Raw genomic sequence first — 24,047 nt, forward strand, 5'->3', positions numbered from 1 at the left:
TTTTTTATATTATTTTATATACATTAATTACTCTTTATTTTCAATCCATAAATATGTTTACAAGATCAAGCTGCAATGGAGATTTATAAATGATCTATATTGACGTAGTCCAACAATATCGTGATGAATGAATTTGTGTTCGAGAGGTTTTATAGAAAATCTTCAGATTTACAATTTATTGAACGAATCCATGTGTTGAAAGATTGCAAATCCATTTACCAAATCGACATTATGATTTTATAAACATCAAAACATCAATAACATGTTAAATGATAACAACTCCAAAACCATGTAACACAATTTTTCGCTCTCAAGTAAGAGATATACATTCTAGAAGATTTTGTTATAGAGAAGTTCCAAAGCATTATTGTTGGAATTACAAACAAAATGATTAAAGAAGGTCAAACAAGAAGTTATTGATCGAATTTATATTAGATCTCTTTCTGAAGAAGTTAAGCTCTTGTGTATTTTGCTTTCCCACATAGGAGAACTAACCAGTTGGGAATACCCATTATCACCAAATGAAACATATTGTCCCACATTTAAAAAGAAAGCTAAGAAATGGAGATTTTTTTAAAGTAACAATAGTATTCATGAATGTTTGGTTGAAGCATCAACTTTTCAAATTCTTTAAGGAGATTATTTGTGACCGTATTTCTTTTTTTTGTAAACCAATTCATGTTAGAAGAAGTCTTTAGAATAAGTTCTATACCTTTATGCTAGAAGATTATACTTCAACCAACACTTCACAAGCATGAACTTCGTTCCTATGTTATTGAGGGATTTAAATGACCTTTTAATTCAGCACGGTAAAATAATAGGGATTTTGATTTGCTAACTTTATCTTCTGATGCATTTGAAACTACTTGAGTACCAAGAATTATACAAGAATAATTATCAATATAGATACCAAATGAAAATATTGACAATGTACATAGATTGAGTCATGCCCAATTCATTGCTTTCAGTACCATTTTAGATTTAATCCATTGTAATCCAACTCAGGTATTTTTTGTGTGGATGGACCAAGAGGAACCAGTAAAACATTCATTTATCGTACATTAATTGTATATTGTAGGAGTAAGGGTCAAATTGTTTAAGCTTGGACCTCCTTTGGTATAGCAACAACATTGCACATTCTTTATTTAAGATACCCTGTCAATGTAGAAGTTGGTTCCTTTTGTTCGATAAGTAAACAATCAGGTCTTGTAACCTAATTTATACATTGATTTAAATAATTTGTAAATATTAATAACTTTTGTTATAATACAAATATTTAAGATTAATTTACAAATATTAATAACTTCTCTTATAATACAAATATTTAAAAAATACCGAGAGACTTGTTTTTCTCTATCAATAATTATTTCTAAACAGCATGCTTGTAACAACCAATGATAAATTAATTAAACAGTGAATTGCAACCTCAAACATGACATCCCTGATCCACAAAAATTCAAACAAAGCTCTAGGATGGCTAGTTTTCTGACTAAACTCAATAGGGTCCTCACTGGCAAATGAACCATTAGTATATTTGCTGACTAATCCATTTTATCCTGATCCAAGTAATAGAGAATACACCTTTTATCAGGAACATAACCTTCATCTTTTAGGTGTTCCAATAACACGGACAAGAGGCAGAATATATCATCAGCTTGTGGATGCATTTTATCCCCTGCTACGAAGCTATTTACTTTCTTTTCGATTTCAATCCAACTAATACCCACTTCTTTTGCTACGCCCATCTCTTTCATTCTCTTAATGGCACGTGCTCTCTCTTTCCATTTCCCTTCACTAGAATAAATGTTGGCCATCAACACGTAAGGAGCTGGGCTATCTGGTGTAGCCAAGAATAGTTTATCAGCAGCATATTTACCCATTTCAGAATCACCATGTATGCCACAAGCACCAAGCAATGCTTGCCAAACCAGGACACCAGGATTCTCAGGCAATCCCTCAATAAATCTTTTAGCTTCCTTAAGAAGTCCAGCCCTCCCCAACATGTCAACAACACAGGCATAATGTTCGGACCGTGGACTTAACCCATGATCTTTAGTCATAGATTCCAGAAACTCCATGCCCTTCTCAACTAAACCTGCATGACTGCATGCATGAAGCAATGACAAAAATGTAACATCTGTTGGTGCTATTCCGTCCACTCTCATAGCATCGTAAAATTGAAGCGCTCTGAAACCATCCCCATAGCGAGCATAAGCTGCAATCACAGAGTTCCATGAAACCGAATTCTTTTGAGTCATCTCACGAAAGACTTGCAGTGAGTCGTACAAATCTCCACACTTGGAGTACATGTTTATGAGTCCGTTACTAACAAACAGATTTTGACTGAAGTTCTTCTTTATAATTAAAGAGTGAATCTGCTTACCGAAAGTCAAAGAAGTACCTAGAACAAATACCCCGAGAATGGCAGAAACCATGTTGGGGTCAACTTCAATTCCCAATTTCACCATTCTCATAAATATCTGGATAGCTTCCTCCTCAAGTCCATTTTGCGTGAAAGCTACAAGTATTACAGTCAAGGAAACCTCGTCAAGTTCCTCGGCAAACTCAAAAATCTGCCATGCTGCTTCCAAACTCCCACACTTAGAATACAAATCCATCAAAGCACTTTCAATGCATAAATCCGACTGCATTCCCAATTTCCATAGCATACCATGTATTTTACGGCCATCCGATAATGCTTGTAAGCCTGAACAAGCCATGAGCGCACTCAAATATGTCAAAGAGTTAGGACTGACTGGCCCCCAACGCATTTGATTGAACAATCTCAAGCCATCCTCATAAAATTCACTTTTTGCGAGGCCAGATATCACTGCCGTCCATGTTATAACATTCCTCTCAAGCATCTCATAAAAAACCTGCTTACCTTCACTAAAACACCCACATTTAAAATATGATGTTATAAGTGCATTCCCCACCGTGACTTCCCTCTCAAACCCACCAACAAAAACCAAACCATGGACCATTTTGGTCGCACCAGAGAACTCCAGTCCATCACAAGCTGACAACATTGTACTCAGTGTTGCTTTGTCAAATCGACAACACACTGTCCTTGACTCACTCGTTTGCTTAAACAACCTAAAACCCGTGTCAAGATCCCTGTTCCTTAAAAACCCAGAAATCATTGTATTCCATGACACGGTATCTTTCACAGGCATGTGATCAAACAACTTAACGGCATCCTGCAGTTGACCGCATTTCGTATACACAGAAAGGAGAGAGTTCCAAACAAAAAGGGCATTGCGGAGGGAGCTATCAGAATCGTAAAATGGAGGTTGCTTGATGATACGGGCATGGATGGAAGAACCGAGATTAAGATTTCCATCTCTGCCGCAAACCGAGAGAAGAGAGCTCAACTCTGTATGGTTGAGGACAGATTTTGAGGTTGTAAGAAATGGGTTTTGAAAAGTTGGTGCCTTCATGGTGAAGGGTATATTCAGAGAATCCAGCCATGAAGGGAGTTGAGCGCTGAAGTTCCATCTGGATTTCATCCATGAAAGGGCAAAAAGGGATGCTGATGGCTGCGCGGATGCTATTCTGAAAAAGATGAAAATACATTTGAAAAAAGAAAATGAATGTGTAGATATATCATGTCTTTTTTATTTGTCTACAAAAATTAAGATTTTTTTAATTTACCCATTTAAAAAACCCTAGACCCTTTATGTAAATATTATTTATTAGATTTAATCATTTAGATGGTTTCGTATATTTTCTCAAATATATTTTTTATTGTTTTAATATTTTTATTATAAAAAATTAAAACAATTAGATCATCTACATTAAGTTGAGAAGAGTGTAATCTATTGTGATTTTTAAAAAAAATTTAAAATTTTTTTTAATTATTTTTATTTTAATTTCTTTTGAAAAATAAAAAATTTATCATAAGTCAAAGTGATATTGTGTTTTATGTAACAATGATAGTGTGTTTAAGACCCAAAATAAATAAGATAAGTTATTTTATTTTTCGCGAGTGAGGTCTTTCGAGATGAGAATGAATCCTTTAAAATTTAGAGATTTTATATTTCTGCTGTGTATAATGAAATTATGATTAATCTATTGCACCTTATTCACCAATTTAAAGTTTTTCCACAGTTTATGGATGAATTAAAATTTAAATAAAAATTGAATGGCTTGATCTATGAAATATAAATGATTGCTTAATTTGTAATTTGATCTCCCTGTTATCCGAATGAATTTAATTGGGTATTTGATTTCAAAAAATCTTTTAATTGGAAATTGAAAGAGTTGGATGTTTTCCTATTTAAATATTAAAGTTGTAATGAAAAAAAAACTTATAGTTCATACAAAGTAATATGACTAAAGGTCAAGGACATTCCAACTTTAGTGAATCACTAAGGATATATTGCAAAACTTGGTTTATTTAGAAAGGGTACAACGTATATATTTCAACCCTTGGGTTATGTTTTATAGGAAATATTTTAGCAAAAAGAAGGAGATGATTTACAATCTTGGTGTCTATAAACTAGAAGGTAGTTCTAAAGTCCAAGCATTTGCATTTTTCATATTTGAGGGTTTGAGGGTTTTAGGTTTTAGATTTTAGAGTTGATGATTCTTTAGGATTTATGATTTTTGATGGTTGGGATTTTTTTTAGGATTGAGGGGTGAAGGTTTAGGATCCCAAAACCATAAATCCTTCTCCTTATGTACTAGACATATGATTCATTTTTATCCCATAGGAGTGTTCAAACTCATACTCATTAACATTAATAAATTTAGGGATCTTTTCTAGTTAGTTATATATATCTAGACACACATAGAATCCAAATAATCTCTCTACTTATGTATTAATCTTACTCATTTTTATCCTAAATATATTAATCTTACTCTCCTTTTTACTTTAAAGCCTAACACTCACCCCTTTTACTTATATATGAATGTTACTCAATGTTACCTCAAATCCTAATATTAATAATTTCTCCCCATATATTCATAAATACTCATTTTTAAATGATTTACAATCTTGGTAGCAATAAACAAGACGGTGTTGCTTCCTTCACCATCACAACATGTTTCCTCAATTTTTCCAAATTCTTTTAATTTCAATTTTATTCTTAGGTTAAAACATTTTTATTTTTACTATTTAACATTTTTTAATTAATTTTAAAATCCTATTTCTACTCATTTAGTATATGACTGCAACAAACAGGAAGAAGAACTGAGAGGAAGTGAAACGAAAATAGAGAAAGAGAGGAATCTGTGAGATGAGTGGGGTGTAAGGGTGCAAACGCGTAACAAAAATGAATAGAAATAAGGTTTTTAAATTAATTAAAAAATCTTAAATAGTAAAAGCAAAAAATTTTTAACCTAAAAATAGAATTAGAATTAAAAAAATTTGGGGAGACGAAGGAAGCATGATGATGTGGTGGTGGAGGAAGCAACACCCTAAACAAGAAGGTAGTTCCAAAGTCCAAGCACTTGTATTTTATATATATATATATATATATATATATATATATATATATTTGAAGGTTGAGGATGTTTTTGGAGTTGAAAGTGGAAGGTTTTGGATTTTAGATTTTAGAGTTAAGGGTGTTTTAAGGTTGAGAGTTTACCGTTTACAGTTTTTTAGGGTTGAAGATTAATGATTGAGTGTAAGATCCATGGGAATAGGAAAAGAACTTTAAAACCCTGAAAATTGGAAGAAAAGTTAAGATTCATGAGATTTTGAAAGGGGATAATTGATTATTGTCCTTGATAATTGACTATTCTAGAAGAAATCTCAAATTTTGGAATAAGGTTAGAAATAACCTAAATCATTATTGATAATTGATTATTACCGAAAAAATATACATTGAAACTTGATAATTGATTATCTACTAAGAATAGTTGATTATTTTAGTGTAGAAGAGACATAGCAGGCTGAAATAGCGTTTTTGAAAAGGATAGGTAGACATGCTTTCCAGGTTCAGGGACTAGAAAAGATGTGTGAGGACCACTTTTACAATATTCCTTTCTGAAAATCTAGAAGGAGAGACAATGGTTATCTAGGGTCTTTATATTCTTTTATAGTAGTGTTGGTTTGAAGAAATATCTAAAATGCAAAGAATTCTAAAGTGCATAGTTGTTCATTAGAACTAAAATGTCTATTACCGCTATAGCTAAATCATTAGAAACTAATTAATAAACAATTCTAGAAATGGTTACCAAAAAATAATAAAACTATGTTAAAGATTATTTTTGATGGACGGGATAATCAGAAGTGGTTTTTTGTACTAACCAGGACTGCTTTGTGTAATCAACCAGAAAAATTTATAAATAATTGGGTCACAATTTTAGTTTTATGTTTAATTAGTTTATTTATTTTGATTTGCTATTTTACTACATTATTTAAATTAGTAGTGTGTTAATATATCGTGCTAAGCCAATATGTCATCAATAAGTTTTTAAACAATATTCTTTTTCAATTATGTAAGTATTATCTTCACCAGATGATTATATCAGATGTGCCATATAAACTTTCAGACAGGGAATTTGGATAGGTCGAATTAGTCTCAGTGGCAACATTTGATACAGTACTTCCTTTCCTTAAGTAGAACTATGAACTTGATCCATATGATAAAGCATGGGGAGTCAACCCTAGTACCGCATATGTGAATAAATTTATGGTATCATCCTGATAACATAGTCAAGGATAATTAAGTAACTTAATCAATGTCAGCACTATAACACTACGTAGAAGAAGGTATGGTATAATATATAGTTATTAAAGCAACTACGCTTACGCATTCATCAACTACTCCCAGTCTTGATAGAACATGGTTGATTTGGTTGCGCCATCTTTACCCGTTGATTTGGTTGGGACGAGGAATGCCTCTCTATCCATATCTCTGAGGTTATTTGTTCCACTTTTGTTTCTCAAAAGTCGGTTTTGACACACTGAATGAGAGACCTTACCTTCTTCATTAAGATTTAACCCGTCACAAATAACCTAAGGATGACAAAGGGCTTGCCAAAGAAGTGGCAGATTTGGATGGAAATAAATCAAAAAAGATTTTGTATTCAATGCTCAAATTCTAGCTTCAAGTGCTCCGCAGCTCATAATCATATTCTGAAAATTGAGGCATGAAAAAAGGGCAACAATTCTGTCCAATAACACCAAAAACTTCATTCAAGTTGAATCTTAGTTAGACTCATTCACCAGCCTTTTTCTTTTTCTGAGATTTAGGCTTTGTTCACTTAATAGATTTGGGAGAGAGTAATTGAGGGGATTTGAAGGTAAATTTTGTTGTTGTTTAATTGAGTGAATTTGGAGGTAAGTGGGAGTAGATTTGGAAGTAAATTTTTTTAATCTGTCACGTCAATCAAATCCTACATTAATTCTCACAAATTTTACTTCCAAATCTATTCTTTCTTACCTCCAAATCCACTCAAATAAACAACAAAAAAATTTATCTTCAAATCCCCTCAATCACTCTCCCTCAAATCCATTCAAGTAAACAAAACCTTAAGAAGGAAAGAAAAAAGAATTTTACTAGGCTCTATTGATATTAAAATACTATAACTATAGCTTTCAAACTTCCTTAGCTTGCATTAGTATTTGATAGACTCAAAATATAATCCTTCTTTTAAGCTTTCAAAGCTACTGGCCCGAGAACGACAATTTCCACTTGATTAGATGACTTGAGATTGAAACTGTAAAATAATTCTCGAGAGCTTGAAAGATCCCTCTCACTATCATTCTATATATAAGAAAGTTCTAATACAAAAGTACATGATAAATAAGATAACCCTAGCCGCAGACCTAGGTACTATTATATATATACTAGACACAATATAGTGATGATAAATAGAGTAAATATTCTAACACTCTCCCTCAAATTGGAGCATACAAATTGTATGTACCAAGCTTGGAATAAATAAACTCAATCCGAGGATGATCGTTTGACCCAACAAACTCAGTACATATTTCTTTAGTCAACAACTTTTTACGAACAAAATGACAATCAATTTCTATATGTTTAGTCCTCACATGAAACAATGGATTTGATTTTGACTATCCCAATACATCTTCATAGTATGGATGTCACAAAAGTTAAGCTCTTGAAAGAATTGTTTCACCCATATAAGTTCACATGTTAGTGATGCCATTACCCTATACTCGGCTTTAGCTGAGCTACTACATTTTGTTTCTTACTTTTCCATGAAATAATGTTTCTTCCTAGAAAAACACAATTTTCTGTAGTAGACCTTCTATTAATAGGCGAACTTGCCCAATCAACATCACAATACCTAGAGACCTGAATGTTTTCTTTATATAACAATTCTTCACCGAGAGGCTTTTTGACATACCTTAGAATGCGAATGAGGGCATTCCAATGGTCAACACATGGAGTTTGCATGAACTGACTAACTACTCCAACTGCAAAGGATATATCTAGTCTTGTAATAGTAAGATAAATTAGTTTTCCAACCAGCCTCCTATACCTCTTTGGATCGGAGAATAATTCACATTCTTCTGTCCTTAATTTCTGGTTTGGGTCATGGGACTGTCTATCAGTATGCAATCAATCATGTTTGTTTCTTGTAATATATCAAGAGCATACTTCCTTGGGGAGATTACAACTCCATCTTTTGATTGCGCTACTTCAATACTAAGAAGTATTTGAGATTTCCAAAATCCTTGGTTTGAAAATGTCCACATAAGTACTCTTTCAATTGAGATATTCCAACAACATCATTTCCTGTAATGACAATATCATTAACATGTATTATTAAGTAAACACATTTCCCAAGAGAAGAATTACAGTAGAAAACTGAATGGTCTGCTTCACTGTGTTTTAGCCCAAACTTTTGAACAATGAAGGTAAACTTTCCAAACCAAGCACGTGGTAATTGGTTGAGGCCATATAAAGATTGATACAATTTACATACCATACCAGACTCCCCATGAACAACAAACCCAAGAGGTTGCTCCATATAAACTTCTTCCTCAAGATCACCATGTAGGAAGACATTCTTTATATCCAATTGATAAGTGGCCAGTGACAAATGGTTGCCATGACAAAGAAGAGGTGAATAGTAGTCATCTTGGCTACACGAGAGAAAGACTCACAATAATCAAGACCATAAACCTGAGTGTAACCTTTTGCAATAAGCCGGGCTTTAAGCCGATCAAATTCACCATCAGGCCCACTTTAACTGCATACACCCATCGACAACCAACTACCTTTTTTCGTTCTTGGCTATACCATTTTGCTGTGGTGTATGAGGATAAGTAGACTGATGAAAGATACCATGGGAACTTAAGATGACAAAAAAGGGGGATGAGAAATACTCTTTGGCATATCACTTCTTAATATTTTAATTACTTGACCAAATTGATTCTTGATTTCATTTAAAAACGATGTAAAGATGGCTTTCAAAACAATTTTTCATAAGATAAACCCAAGTGCATATTGAATATTCATCAATGAAGGTAACAAAATATCTAAAACCAAAGGAGAAAAATACGACTAGGTCCCCATACTTAAGAATGGATGATAGAAAAACTAGAATTACATATGGATTGAGACCTTTTAGGAAAGGTAGATCTAACATGTTTTCCTAGTTGACATTACTCACATTCTAAGATCTGGAGACCACTAAGTTCAGGACACATTTTTTAATTTGGACAAACGAGGATGGGCAAGTTGATCATATAGCACTTTAGGATTAGGAACAGCAACACAGGACAACGACAACCAACCAAGATAAGTAATTTTTCCATTTAACTTTGGAGACATGATGGAGGGACTTGGGGAAAAAGAGATGGTAGATAAAGAATCTGAAGGAGAAACCGCAAACCCTAGGTGACTATCGAAAGGGTTTCGTCTAAACGCTAACAGAGCATGGTTCGAAGGGGCAAAACAGAGATAAGAGAGGCTGGCGACCATTATGGAGGTTGCGCAGTGGCTTTCCGGCAAGCAGATGGCGACGCGTGAGAAGAACATACCTGTTCATGGTGCACAAAGATGCTGCTCGTGGAGGAGAATGGAGCTCCGACACCAATAGGGTTGGCTTTCGCACGGAGTGGCAAACTAGATGTGGTGGTCATAGGACAAAACTGTGATGGTGGCCGACAGCGGAGAGTGGTGGACAACATCGAAATGACAGGGAACAAAGGTTGATGGTGACAAACTTCAGTGGACAACTCCTCACACTGGCAAAACATTGTCAGGCTATGGTGGACAACGACAAACGGCGTCGGACAACGGCAAACAGTGTCGGACAGTTGCGGACAACAATTGAGGTTTGAAGACTAGACAAAAACCAGAGTGGGACTGACCCGCTCTGATACCAACTGGAGATTGAAACTGTAAAATAATTCTCGATGGCTTGAAAGATCCCTCTCACTCTTATTCTATATATATAAGAAAGTTCTGATACAAAGGTACATGATAAATAGGATAACCCTACATGCAGACCTAGGTACTACTATATATATATATATATATATATATATATATATATATATATATATACTAGAGACAATATAATAATGATAAATAGGCTAAATATTCTAATAAGATGTAGGGGAATGACTGATATAATAGAACAAGTACGAACAACCAGAGAAGAGTCGCTGGTTGGTTTATTTCTTCTATAATGTAATTACTCGATCCATATGAACTAACCTAGAGGGAACGAAACAGTCATAAGCTTTGATAACTGGATTACTATTAACTAGAGCTTGCCCTATGGAGAACAAAGAATACTCAGTTGGTATCCGAATTTGATTGACCAAGGGAAAAGTGCTATACTTGTTCTTCCTTCGCTCTGATGAAGATGATGAATGGGTTACGAATGATGCCTGCTCTTCTTCTATTATGATTCAATTTGAAGATGTCTCAGTGGATAGATCAAACAACAAAGGTCTTTCTCGATGTCAAGAGCATGGATGACTTATTTTTTTCTGGTTTGCTTTGCAGTTAGGCCTCTTTGTTTGGTTACAGGACTCTCCCCTCATATTGGTATTTGATTCAGGATACCCTTTTGCCTGACCAATTTCCCAACCTCTTCCCACGCTCTAAGGCTTTTAGCTTCATTTTCTTTACTTTAGTAGCACATGCTGATCTGGATCAGCGAGGCCTTGATCCATATATCATTGAAAAAGGATAGCTCACTCAACCAGAAAGCACCCCGTAAAGGTTGCTAGGGCTAAAGAGAAAACATACAAACAATCGAAGGAAGAACTCCCAATGAAAGGGTAGAAATCTTAGGTATACAACAAAGCAACTATTCTTCCATCATTATAAAGAGAGTGAAGAACAAACTCATGTCAAACACACTCTTATGTTTCAATTAGGAGTATCTAAAAGAGTTCATTGGCTTAGGTGTAAAACCGACCTCTTCCTTTTCAATCAAAAGAGGTTCCATTACACGGCCTCAAAGAAGGAGGCCAGTTAGCCGCAAAGTCGTCAAAAAGTAAAGAATAAGAATCGAGCTACTGAGATACGCCTCCCACACGAAAAAGGAGGCTTCTATTGTCTTGTTGAATTGTTTTTCCTGTTGAAGCTTTTACGGGGACTTTTGCTCATGCCGATTCTGAGTGCTTTCTCATGATAACACCGATTGTGACTAGAAGACCAACCACTCACCTAAGACCGAGCGGTCATGCACGGGTAAGACTAAAGAGATCTAACCCGATTAACTAACGAGTATCTGAACATGAATGAGCGGTCAACAGCGGATGCTCAGTTTTCTACCTAATTTTGTAGAACTTCTGCAGATTTATGAACCAGCTAGATTTACCAAAACTAAATATTTTTCCCAATTTCACCATCTCACTTCCTTCCAATCTCACTCGGTCACTAAATTAGAATTAAGCAGAAACACAATCATCATAAACACATCATCAATATTTCATACCAACAACACTGAATACCAAATCATTCAATTTCATACCCATGCATAATCATCAAACAACCTATTCATACATCAAAACCAAGTAATTAAATTAGCTAGCTGCCCTTACCTCTTGATCGGACCGCAAGCTCAACTAACTGCAAAATTGCGTTCAGTACACACCAAAATCCTAGAACACCTAAAGCTCACCGATTGAGAAGGAAGGATCACCCCAAAAGACCAAGAACGTGATTAGAAACGAAAATAAGAAAATGATGAGCACATGCAGCTAGAAATTTGGCTTGCATGTACCAGGAAACATAATTTCTAGGAAGAAAGTGAACTTACTAACTCTAAACTTGATTTTGATCGATGGAAATGAAGATCTTGACTCCCAAAATTGCTCAGACTGTGGCTGGTTGAAGAAAAGATGGAATGAGATGAAGAATTTCTAGAGAGAATGAGGAGAAAAGAAGAGAGAAGAAGTTTTAGAGAGATACCGATTCTGAGAAAAATGAGATAAGCTGCGGTTTGGAAATTTCTATAAAATGCTCAATCTCTTTTATTTGAGACATTTGTCCCTCCCTTCCACATGTCATTTTCAGGGTTTGACATTCTCCCCATCAATAAAAATCTTCGTCCTCGAAAATTAAGACATCCTATAGAACAGATGAGAGAACAACTCCCTCATCACATCTTCAAATTTTCAGGTAGAGTCATCTGTTCTCCTATCCCCAAACAACCTTGACTAAACTGATGGATTTTCCTCTAATTTACTTAGGTAGACTCTCCATAATGTTGACCGGCTGCATCTGGACCAAATGGTTAAGGTTAAGTAAGGGGTCGGATGGTGACATTTAAATAAAGAGGTTGTGACGCTGAAGGGAGAACCGAAGGGTAATATTAATATCGAATGGTGGAAAGTTACTATTAGGAAGAGTCACAAGTCTTTCAGGAGAGAAAGAAATAGTGGAAAAGTTCGTTAATTGTTTAGGGAAGAGAGAGTATAAATAATTGCTGAGTGGTTCGAAGAAGGGGGCATTAAATATTTTAGGTTTAGGGTTGAGACTGGATATCTTAGTCAATGGAGGAAACGAGGCTTCCTAGGAATCGTTTACTAGCATTCTCTTCTTTATTTTCACTTGAACATATACATACAATATATGTTCCTACTGTACAGCGAGTGAGTGAGTAGAGAGTTAAAAATTTTAGATTTCCTGACTAAAGAAACCTAAAGGTAGTACTTCATCCCTGACTCCTAAAGGATCCAATACATACGCCCCTACAGATCTTCAAGTGTCTGGATCGTCCTTTTCGTCTGGTCATTCGTCTAGGGATGATAAGCTGAACAAATCTTGAATTGGTTGTCCAACTCTCTCTGGAATGGTTGCCGAAATTGAGAGGTGAATTGAGGATCTCTGTTTGAATTGCTACTAGACGACACTCCAAGCAACCAAACCACTTCCCTACTGTAGAGTTGAACCAATCTTTGACATTGACTTCTCAAACCAATGATCATAAAGTAAGCACTCTTGGTCAACCTGTCCTCAGCAACTCAAACAGTATCATGGCCTTTTGACCGAACGGGAAAATGAGTAACGAATTCCATGGTAATGTTATCCCATTTTCGTTCGACCTCTAAAGCTCTACCTTCACCTTTTGACATGATAACCAAGAACACATAAATCGAGCGACGTCTGCTTTCATACTCGACCACCAAAAATGATTTTCTTAAGATCCTGTTACATTTTAGTTATGCATTGATTCATACTAAAATGATTATGATAACCTTTCTCAATAATCAATCTAAAATGATTATGATAACCTTTCTCAATAATCAATCTCTAAATTCTCCATTATCAGGAACACAAGTCCTTTTTGTTGAATCATCAAAATACTGCTCGTTTCCAACGCAAAATCTCACGTTTTCTTACTACTGATCGGTTCTCTAGAAATCTGCAACTCAACATTTGTCGACTGATTATCTCAAGTCTTGTTGAATAGTTCGCTTCCTACCACCAACTGATGTATCTAATACCGTTCGATTTTAACTTCACTTGTAATCTTAAGTCCCTGAAACTCTCAACTAAACTCGACTCTCGGATTATCATTGCCTACACATGTCCTAAAATTTGTACTTCATTCATCCATAATTCACACTTGAACAACTTTAACATACAATTCCTTTTTCCTTCACATGCCGAACACTAATCTTAGACGTTCCTCATGCTCCACTATGATTCATCCTTCTTCTTTGCCAATAAAACAAGCGTATTCCATGATGAAATGCTCGATTTAGATAAACTGATTTTTCAGTTTCATCAACTCTGCTGAAGCTACTATATAAGAGGCTACTAATATTGGTCCCACACTTGTCACTAGATTAAGGAGAACTCAACTTCACGGAGGAGATAACTTAGGCACCTCTTCAGGAGAACTCAACATCCCAAACGTTTCTTATTACCGTTTGGGCACCCCTCTTGCTACGGAACGGTCTACACCAATAGATACTGAGCGGTCTACACACCATTCACTTGGAATAACTTCCAAGTTAGGAAATTCCAAAAAATAACACGCTCACTCAACTACTAATGAACATCTATCTCACATGATAGATGTCCAAACTAAACCAATTGCTGGTGTTGACACCACCAAATCAAGCAATCAAGTAATTGCTGGGAATAAAATTACCTGAACCGACCGCTTCTACACTTTCACAATTATAACTCTTCCTTTAACCCAAGGTTTGGCATCCCCCTCGACTGAAACCTTCCTACCGAACGATTTTGAGTAATTGCTCGCCTACCTAAATGACAGTCTTTCTCAAAATGACCTTCACTCCTGCACCGATAACATCTATTGTTTTCTTTGGATTGCGGACAAACTGATTTCTAATGAGGTCCTCCACAATTGTAACAACTTACTGAACCTTGCTATACCGACTGACCGAACGGTACAAATGATTTTGAGAAGAAACCATTGGACCTAGAAAAAGAAGGTGACCGAGAATAATAAGTATTCATGGAACCGTGACTGCCTCTAGATACGTACGGTCCTCCAATCCTTAGTCTTTTCTACGTCCCTCTTTGTCTTTTCCAATACTCTTGCTCTCTCAACCAAAATTGGAAACTCCTTGATACCCAACCCGGTGATAGACAACTTGATATCACCCCTCACCCATTCTCAAACTTTCTACACTGTCATTCTTCATTCACTGTCAATGTATGAAACCTTAGAAGATTCTTAAACCGATCGGCATACTCAGACACACACATGCTCCCTTGAACCAATTCCAAAAACTCCACTTCCGAACGCTGTTAGGAAAGTACTCGGCGTAAAACTTTTGCTTGAATACTTCCCAGGATATAGGTATACCGTTTTCTTCTAACAATATCTTCATGCTACTCCACCAATGACTAGCTTCCCCACTCAGCAAATACTCAGAAAAAATCAATCTATTCTCGTCCGAACACTTCTTGGCATTAAAAATTTTCTCCACGTCTCTGAACCACTGGTCGGTCTCCAGAGCAAATACTCATGAAAGTAAGACAATTTCAATTTTTAAAGTAATTATGTTTTGATTTATAAAATAAAGTAAACCAATTTTATCATAAATATTAAAATCAAAATCACTCTTGCATGACATTAAAATATGTTGAAATACTAAACTAAATCCATGCCACGAAATTTTTAAAGAATAATTTGTTTTTTATTTATATATTTATAAGCTTTTTTGACGATAAATAATTTTTTATCGTATGAACAAGACATAATACATTGATTCCCCGCCCACCATTTTTTATGATTAAAACCAAAAGGATGTTTCTTTCTACATCTTCCTAATTTCTTTCTGTACTTTTCTATTTTTCAAACTTCCAATTTTACTTTCTTTTAATTTAAGTTATAGATACACAATTTCAAAGTTTTAGAATATGTAATCTAAATAATATGGAATATAAATTTTGACTTTCCTCTTTATATAATCAATAACATAAATAAATAAAAAATGCATGATTATATATTTTATTATACATATATTCTATTTTAGAGTATTTCAAACTATAAATTCTTTTATTTTACATTATATAATTAAAAATGTTTTTTATCATTTTGTATTCTAAATTTTTTAATTTATTAAATAAAATAAAAACTTAATTTTGAATTATATAATCTTAAATATATAATTTTGAAGAAAATATCATTGTATTGAAATAATAGAGGTAGAGAAAACATTTGATATGTTCCAACATGGTGCATGTATGTCCAAAATGCTCTTGTCAGTCTTGTCATGTATGGAAGAAAAAAATGAGAAAAGAAATATGAAATAAGATGGAAAAAAAGAATACATCATAATGAGTGAGAAGAATTTATGTTGTGAGCGAAAATGGTGAAGAAAATAGGAATTTAATAAAATAAAAGTAGGACAATTTCATTCTTAAAATAATTATGTTTTAATTTATAAAATAAAATAAAGTGATTTGATTATAAATATTAAAATCAGAATCAGTTTTGTATGAGGTTAAAAGATGCTTACAAATTTCCTTAGATGGTGTTCAAAATAGATTTTTTTAATTAAAAGTATAATTTTAGGTGAAGCAGGAGTTATATTATTTATTTTGTGAATAAATTAAGTGAATTTTTTTTAATAAAAGTATAATCCAATCGAGAGTCAAGTAACATAAAAAAAATGTTCAGATCTATTAAAGTTTTATACATGAGATTATGTTCATAATTATGCTATTATCAATATATGTATATTTAGAAATTAAATATGTTGAAACACTAAACTAAATCCATGTTACCGATTTTTTAAAGAATAATTTGTTTTTTATTTATAAACTTTTTGACAATTAAATAAATTTTGATCGTAATATGAAAAAAATATAATACCTTCCCGTCACCGTTTGTTTGATGATTAAAAACAAAAATTCTATACCTCCCTAATTTCTTTATATACTTTTGTATTTTTCAAAATTCTAATTTTACTCTTTTTTTTTTTAATTTTAGTTTCAAATACACAATTCAAAGTTCTAGAATATATAATCTAAATAATATGGAATATAAACTTTGGTTTTCCTATTTATACAATCAATAATATAAATAAAAAAATATATGTCAGATTATATATTTTATATCAAATATTTTATTTTACAGTATTTCAAAATATAATTTTTTAATTTTACATTATATAATTCAATTTTTTTTATTATTTTGTATTTTAAATTTTGTAATTCATAAAATAAAATAAAAACTTAATTTTGAATTATATAATCTTAAATACATAATAATTATGAAGAAAATGTTATTGTATTGAAATAATGAAAGATAGAGAACACATTTGATGTGCTCTTATCCGTCATTTTGTGTATGAGATAAAGAAATGAAAAAAAAACATGGAATAAGATGAAGAAAAAATACATCAAAATGAGTGACAAGATCTAAGTTATGAGTGAAAATGATAACGAAGATGGAGATAGGAATTTAATAAAATAAAAATAAGACAATTTAATTCTTTAATGTAGTTATGTTTTAATTATAAAATAAAATAAATTGATTTTATCATAAATATTAAAATCAGAATCACTTTTGTATAAGGTTAAAAGATGGTTGTAAATTTTCTTAGATGTTGTTCAAAATAGATTTTTAATTGAAAATATAATTTTGGGTGATACAGAAGTTATATTTTTATTTTGTAAATAAATTAAGTGAAAAGACTTTAATAAAGGTATAATCTAATAGAGAGTCCAGTAATATAGAAATTAAATATGTATATTTAGAAATTAAATATGTTGAAATACTATACTAAATCCATGTCACTGAATTTTTAAATAATATTTCTTTTATTTACAAATTTATATACTTTTTGACAATTAAATAAATTTTTATTTTTGTTTGATGATTAAAACCAAAAGGATGTTTCTTTCTACATTTTAATGATTACTTCCTGCACTTTTCTATTTTTCAAAATTCCAGTTATACTTTCTTTTAATTTAAGTTTCAAATACACAATTCTGAATTTCTAAAATATTTAATCTAAATAATATGGAATATAATTTTTTATTTTACTAATTATATAATCAATAATATAAATAAAAAAAATACACATCAGATTACATAATTTATAATACAAATATTCTTTTTTATAGTATTTTCGAAATATAGTTTTAATTTATTTTAGATTATATTCAAAATACTTTTCATTATTTTGTATTCTAAATTATGTAATTTATAAAATAAAATAAAATAATAATTCTGAATTACATAATCTTAAATGCATATTTATGAAAAAAATTGTATTAAAATAATGGAAGCAGAAAAAACATTTTGTATATTTTACATGGGACATCCCATCGAGAATGCTCCTGTAAGTCCTGTCGTGTATGAGAGAAAAACATAAAATAAAATAGAGAAAAATAATACATCGTAGTGAGTGAGAAATGTTTAGTGGAAATGATGAGAAAGATGGAGATGGGAAATTATGAATTTGAAGATGCTTAGTTTATGAAGATGATGATAGAAACAAGGATTTGTGACAATGGAGGTCTAATTTTATAAGACAGAGATGGATGTATGGTTTATAAAGATGAACATAGAATTTTATAAAGATGATAACAAGGAGTACACATGAAATAACTTTTTAGCCTTAATAATGAAAGTATAAGAAGGAAATATGGAGGTAGAGGAAACTTCCAAAACAAAATTAAGCTTGTTCGCTTGTGAGGAATTGTGAGGAATTGTGAGGAATTATTCGTGAGAGATGATTTGCGATAAAAAAAAACGCGTTCACATGAAAGGATTTGCGAAGATTTGCGAGATATAGGAATTTTTCATGTCTCGCGGTTTTGCGAAGATTTAAGCGGATTCACAGTGAAATGTTCTTTTTACCCTCAATCTTTTTATAAAATGTCATCATCGTGAAGAAGAAAGGAAGAAACGGTTCCTCTTCGAACCACTTCAGCGTTTCTGAAACCAAAACGAAATTCCAATTAAAATCAAAATCGCAGTTTTCAATTCCTCTTCGCAACTCTCATGACGCACTCGCGTTTGGCGGACACCACCATTAGTTCGAAGAACAGGTCCGCCAAGGCACCTCTGCGAAGACCTCGAGGATCTCGAAGCCTCTCCGTAATCTACAAAATCAACAAACATTAGAAAGAAAATCTCACGTTGTTGGCGAAAAAGCTCATCGATCTCACTGCGGAGTACCTCCTCCGTCTTCTCCACCGCCGTGCTCCCCATCTGCGTCAACACTGCACTGCCCATATATTACCTGACAAAAACCCTTGCTCTCACTACAACTTGTTTCCTTACTCACCACAAAAAACCCTTTTCTAAACTAACCCTTTTTTCTTTCAATAATTACTTTATTTTTCTTATTCATAAAATGCCCTTCTTTTTAATATGCTTTTCTTTACTCTAGTTCTAATTACTCGGTTCCGTTTTAGTTTAACCGTGTTAAGTTAATTTTTTTTTTAAGTTTTAATTCTATCTTAACTTTTGAAAAAATATTTTAATTAAGTTATTTTAAAAAAAAAAATTAATAGCATGTCATGTATTAATAGTATTCATTTCACTAAATTATAATTTTTTTACTTTTTAAAAATTATTTTTAATAATTTTTTTTACTTTTTAAAAATTATTTTTAATAATTTTTTTAATTTTTTACTTTTTATAAATATTTTTATAATTAAATATAATATTAACAATTATCATTTTATATTATTTTAATAGCTAGGGGCATTTTGTTAATTTTTAATTTCTACCAATTAAACAATTTTTTTAAAACTTTCACATCAATCAAATTCTACACTAATTCTCACAAACTTTACTTCCAAATCCACTCTCAATTACCCACAAATCCACTCAAAAAAACAACCAAAAAATTACCCTCAAATCCACTCATATCCATTCATATCATCTCCTCCAAATCATCTTTCCCAAATCACTACAAAAGAACAACATGAACAGATAACACTGTTCAAGCGAAATTGCGGACGATGAATTACAAACTGTGTGTTGTTCGTTTGAGAGGAAAAGGATGGATCGTCGAGGATGGATTTGCAGGATACCCTCGATTTTGGTCACTCGCAAAATTGAAGAGATTTGAGTGGATTGTTGCGGAAAAGTCGTATGTGCCCTCCAATTGTTACGGAACGACGAGGGTGGCGTAACCGGTTACAGCAGAGTCGTAACCGGTTACAGCAGAGTCGTAACCGGTTACATCGGTATGAAGATTTGGCTGACACATGTGTAATCGGTTACGCAAACGGGTAACCGGTTACAGGGCTATACATTATAATTTTTATAATTTTTAAACATTAATTTTATAAATTATTCATAATTTTTTTTCCTTATAAACATTTTTGCAATTAAATATAACATTTATAAATAATATTTTATATTACTTTTATAATTATGAACATTTTGTTAATCTTTAATTTCTATCAATTAAACTAATTTTTAAAATCTATCAGATCAATCAAATCCTACACTAATTCTGACAAACTTTACTTCCAAATCCACTCTCAATTATCCACAATTCCACTCAAAAAATAACTAAAAAATTATCCTCAAATCCACTTAAATTCATTCAAATCATCTTCTCCCCTAAATACACTCTAAAGAACAAAAGTGTATATACAAATTTAAATAAAATGAACCATGAAAATAAGTCGAAAGTATAATGTATGCTCAAAGATTATTTATAAACTTCAAATCATAATTGTTGTCATCTTTTCATTCATTCAGTATAAAATCAATGTATACCTTGCATCTTATCTAGGATCTTTCACTTATTTTCTTACGTTAATAAAAAAAATCATTTTCATAAGAAAGAGATATCTCTTTAATAAAAATAAATTCACATAGTTTTAGAATAAAGTGTCTGGTCACTTATTTTCTTAACTTTTCACTTTAAATTGATTCATCATACTTCAATCTCTTACATTTGTGAAAATCGAGTCTGATTTAGTGAAAGGCTTATTGAATTGTTTTTCTTCTCTACTATCTCAATATTCATTCTCACAATTTTATATAATTACTTATAAGACGCAAATATCAAAATTATTATTTCAAAAAATTAAAATAAAAACATTCAAAATTTACTTTATCATAAATTTTTTACATATAATAACTTTTTGTAAATAAGTTAATTAACTCATGTAATTAATATATTTTAAATGATCAGATACTCACCTAAATCCAACAAATTATCATAGGCTTAAATTATTTAAATAATTAATTAAAAATATTTAAATTTACAGACTCAATTAAATATAATAATAATTTATTCAAATCATGGTTAGGAAATGCGTGATTTATGAAAGAATGGTTGATATTAAATTTTTCTTTAAAAGTAAATATATTTGAGAATATCTTGTAAGATTGAGAATAATGAAGTGAAACTACAAGTTAAATTTCTACACATTTCTAGCTTTGACTTATTGTGATTTAAAAAATATATTATAAACTTAATTTAATAAATAACAAATTTTATTAAAATATATACTAAAATGAGTTATATATATATATATATATATTTAAAAGTGAATTTTAAATCTTATTCATCTCTACATAATTTGTTTATAAGATTATAACATTCACCATATTTTAAAATAAATTTTAAATCTAATTCATCAGGTACAAAACTGACTTATATGAGGAGAATTACATCCATTTATACCCAATAAATTTATAGCGTGAAATTTCAATGATTGTATTGGTTTTAAATGATCAATTTATTATACTGCTCAAGGGATTATGGCAGACGTGCATAACCAAACCAAACCCTTTCCGGCTATCTTCACTATGGTGGCAGAGACTTTTCAACAAATATCTGGTGGATGCAACTTTCTTCAACTTTTATAGTAGAACAGAACCAGGAAAGTTATATCAACTGATACAAATATATCACAGATTATGCTTTTGCTAGTACAAATTTTCCACTATGTATTTAAACAAGTTCAGTGGCCAAAATATGCAGAGAAATTTATATAATTAGTTAAAACACAAGTGACTGATCAAACTCAGTTGTAACTCAAACTTCAACCTCAGTATATTACATAACTTAATTGAACTGAACTGAGCAAATGGTTTTAGGTTTAGTAGTGTTAAGGGGATAAAATGAACAATAATATTGCCAAACAGTAACATGTGGAGAAATTGTAATACATTGATTACCAAGACAAAAATCCAAGCTAAGGTATAAGAGTCACCGCAACAAGGCAGCACCAACTCACACGGCTCTTTTACATAACTAAACACTGAATGCATGCAACTAAGCATAAGCATTCTTTTCAGCTGCCAAGTACCCTCTCACTCACCATATCCTTTTTGTTTCTTCTGTCGTTCTTACTGATAAGGTTAATCTCCTTGAAATTCACATCAAACAGCTCCAATTTAGTGACTGGCTCTGTGATCAACACTGCCAAAAGAAAAGAGAATCTCCCTGCCATAATGTTTTTCCCCTTAGTCACCTCCATCCAAAAGGTTATATGGTCCTTTCTCTATAAATTTCAGCTCACTAATACAGTAACATACATTATCATCTGTTATTCCAACCTTGCATCCCTTTTAGACTGTACTAGTAATGGCTTCTATCCTCTACTTTTTAGTCCTCTCTCTTTCTTGCTCGTTTCTTTTCTCACTATCTGAGTCCAATTATGTTATGAATCCTGCATACCTGCTTGTTCTACCTACTCAAAAAGATGCTTCCACTGGTCTCCATTGGACCAACCTTCTCAAAAGAACACCTCTAACACAAGTACCAGTCCTAGTGGACCTCAACGGAAACCAGGTGTGGCTCAACTGTGAGCAACATTACTCATCCAAAACCTACGAAGCACCCTTCTGTCACTCTGCACAGTGCTTCAGAGCCAACACAAACCAATGCCTCAGTTGCCCAGCAGCATCAAGGCCAGGGTGCCACAAAAACACATGTGGACTCATGTCCACCAACCCTGTCACCCAACAAAACGGTTTGGGTGAACTAGGCCAAGATGTACTTGCAATCCACATCTCTCTAGGAACCCAACTTGGTGAACTGTTCACAGTCCCTCAGTTCCTCTTTTCTTGTGCACCTTCTTTCCTTCTCCAAAAGGGTCTTCCAAGAAACATCGAAGGAGTAGCTGGCTTAGGACATGCACCTATTTCTCTTCCAAACCAACTTGCTTCTCACTTTGGCCTGCAACGCCAATTCACCACCTGCCTCTCTCGCTACTCTTCATCTTCCAAGGGTGCTATCATCTTTGGAGATGCACCAAACAATTTGCGTGAGTTTCACGGCCACGCTATTTTCCATGATTTGGCTTACACGCCGTTAACCATCACCCCACAAGGAGAGTACAATGTGAGAGTCAACTCCATAAGAATCAACCAGTACAGCGTGACCCCAGTGAGCAAGATATCATCAACCACAGTAGGACATTCTGGAGGAACCATGATTAGCACCTCAACTCCTCACATGGTTCTGCAGCAATCTCTTTATATGTCTTTCGTTCAAGTGTTTGCTCAGCAGCTTCCAAAGCAAGCTCAAGTGAAAGCTGTGGCACCATTTGAGCTGTGTTTTCACTCCAAAAACATCAGTGAATATCCTAGCGTGGAGCTTGTGATGGAGAAGCCTAATGGTCCTGTTTGGAGAATTTCTGGAGAGGATTTGACTGTGCAGACACAACCCGGGGTGTCATGTTTGGCCGTTGTGAATGGTGGAATGCAACCTAGCGCTGAAATCACCATAGGAGCACGGCAATTGGAAGAGAATCTGGTGGTGTTCGACCTTGCAAAATCAAGGGTTGGCTTTAGCACTTCCCCACTGAGCTCGCTTGGGGTGAAATGTGGGGATCTCTTCAACTTTGTCAATGCCTGAGAGACTAGAAAGTTTCAGTTTTTACATATGCTTATTTTTACAAGGAAATAAGCACTAATAAAGTAAACTCAGAATAAAAACTCTTGTTTGTTCTCTCAGGAATAAAAACTAATCTTGTTGTTTTTACCCTGTTTTGTTTGCCGATTAATCAGATACAGTGATTCCATAATGATTTTTATATTCATTTGGCATATATTAAAAAGATAAAATAATGATAAAAAAATATTTTTTGTATTTAAAAAAAAAGTAAAAAAATAAATAATATTAAATAAATATAAAAATTTTGTGTATATCAAAATATCGTCTTAAAAAAGAAATCACT

The 24,047-nt window shown here is 32.8% G+C and overlaps 2 protein-coding genes across 2 annotated transcripts; one reads left to right on the forward strand and one right to left on the reverse strand.

Moving 5' to 3' along the window:
• Nucleotides 1-1,382: 1,382 nt before the first annotated feature.
• LOC108342203 (pentatricopeptide repeat-containing protein At3g05340) lies at nucleotides 1,383-3,565 on the reverse strand. The gene has a single exon (XM_017579925.2). It carries the CDS (start codon nucleotides 3,507-3,509, stop codon nucleotides 1,542-1,544), a length of 1,968 nt encoding a protein of 655 aa, XP_017435414.1. The 5' UTR covers nucleotides 3,510-3,565; the 3' UTR covers nucleotides 1,383-1,541.
• An 18,870-nt stretch (nucleotides 3,566-22,435) lies between these two features.
• Nucleotides 22,436-23,851, forward strand: LOC108341066 (basic 7S globulin). The gene has a single exon (XM_017578682.2). The coding sequence runs from the start codon at nucleotides 22,451-22,453 to the stop codon at nucleotides 23,723-23,725; it is 1,275 nt and encodes a 424-aa protein (XP_017434171.1). The 5' UTR covers nucleotides 22,436-22,450; the 3' UTR covers nucleotides 23,726-23,851.
• The last annotated feature ends 196 nt before the right edge of the window (nucleotides 23,852-24,047 follow it).

This window comes from Vigna angularis, chromosome 6 (genome assembly GCF_016808095.1).
Source record: "Vigna angularis cultivar LongXiaoDou No.4 chromosome 6, ASM1680809v1, whole genome shotgun sequence".
Lineage (NCBI taxonomy): Eukaryota > Viridiplantae > Streptophyta > Magnoliopsida > Fabales > Fabaceae > Vigna > Vigna angularis.

What these genes read in the sequence shown, in the direction of transcription:
- LOC108342203 (XM_017579925.2), bottom strand. Translation starts at nt 3,509, where the DNA reads ATGAAATCCAGATGGAACTTCAGCGCTCAACTCCCTTCATGGCTGGAT.
- LOC108341066 (XM_017578682.2), top strand. Translation starts at nt 22,451, where the DNA reads ATGGCTTCTATCCTCTACTTTTTAGTCCTCTCTCTTTCTTGCTCGTTT.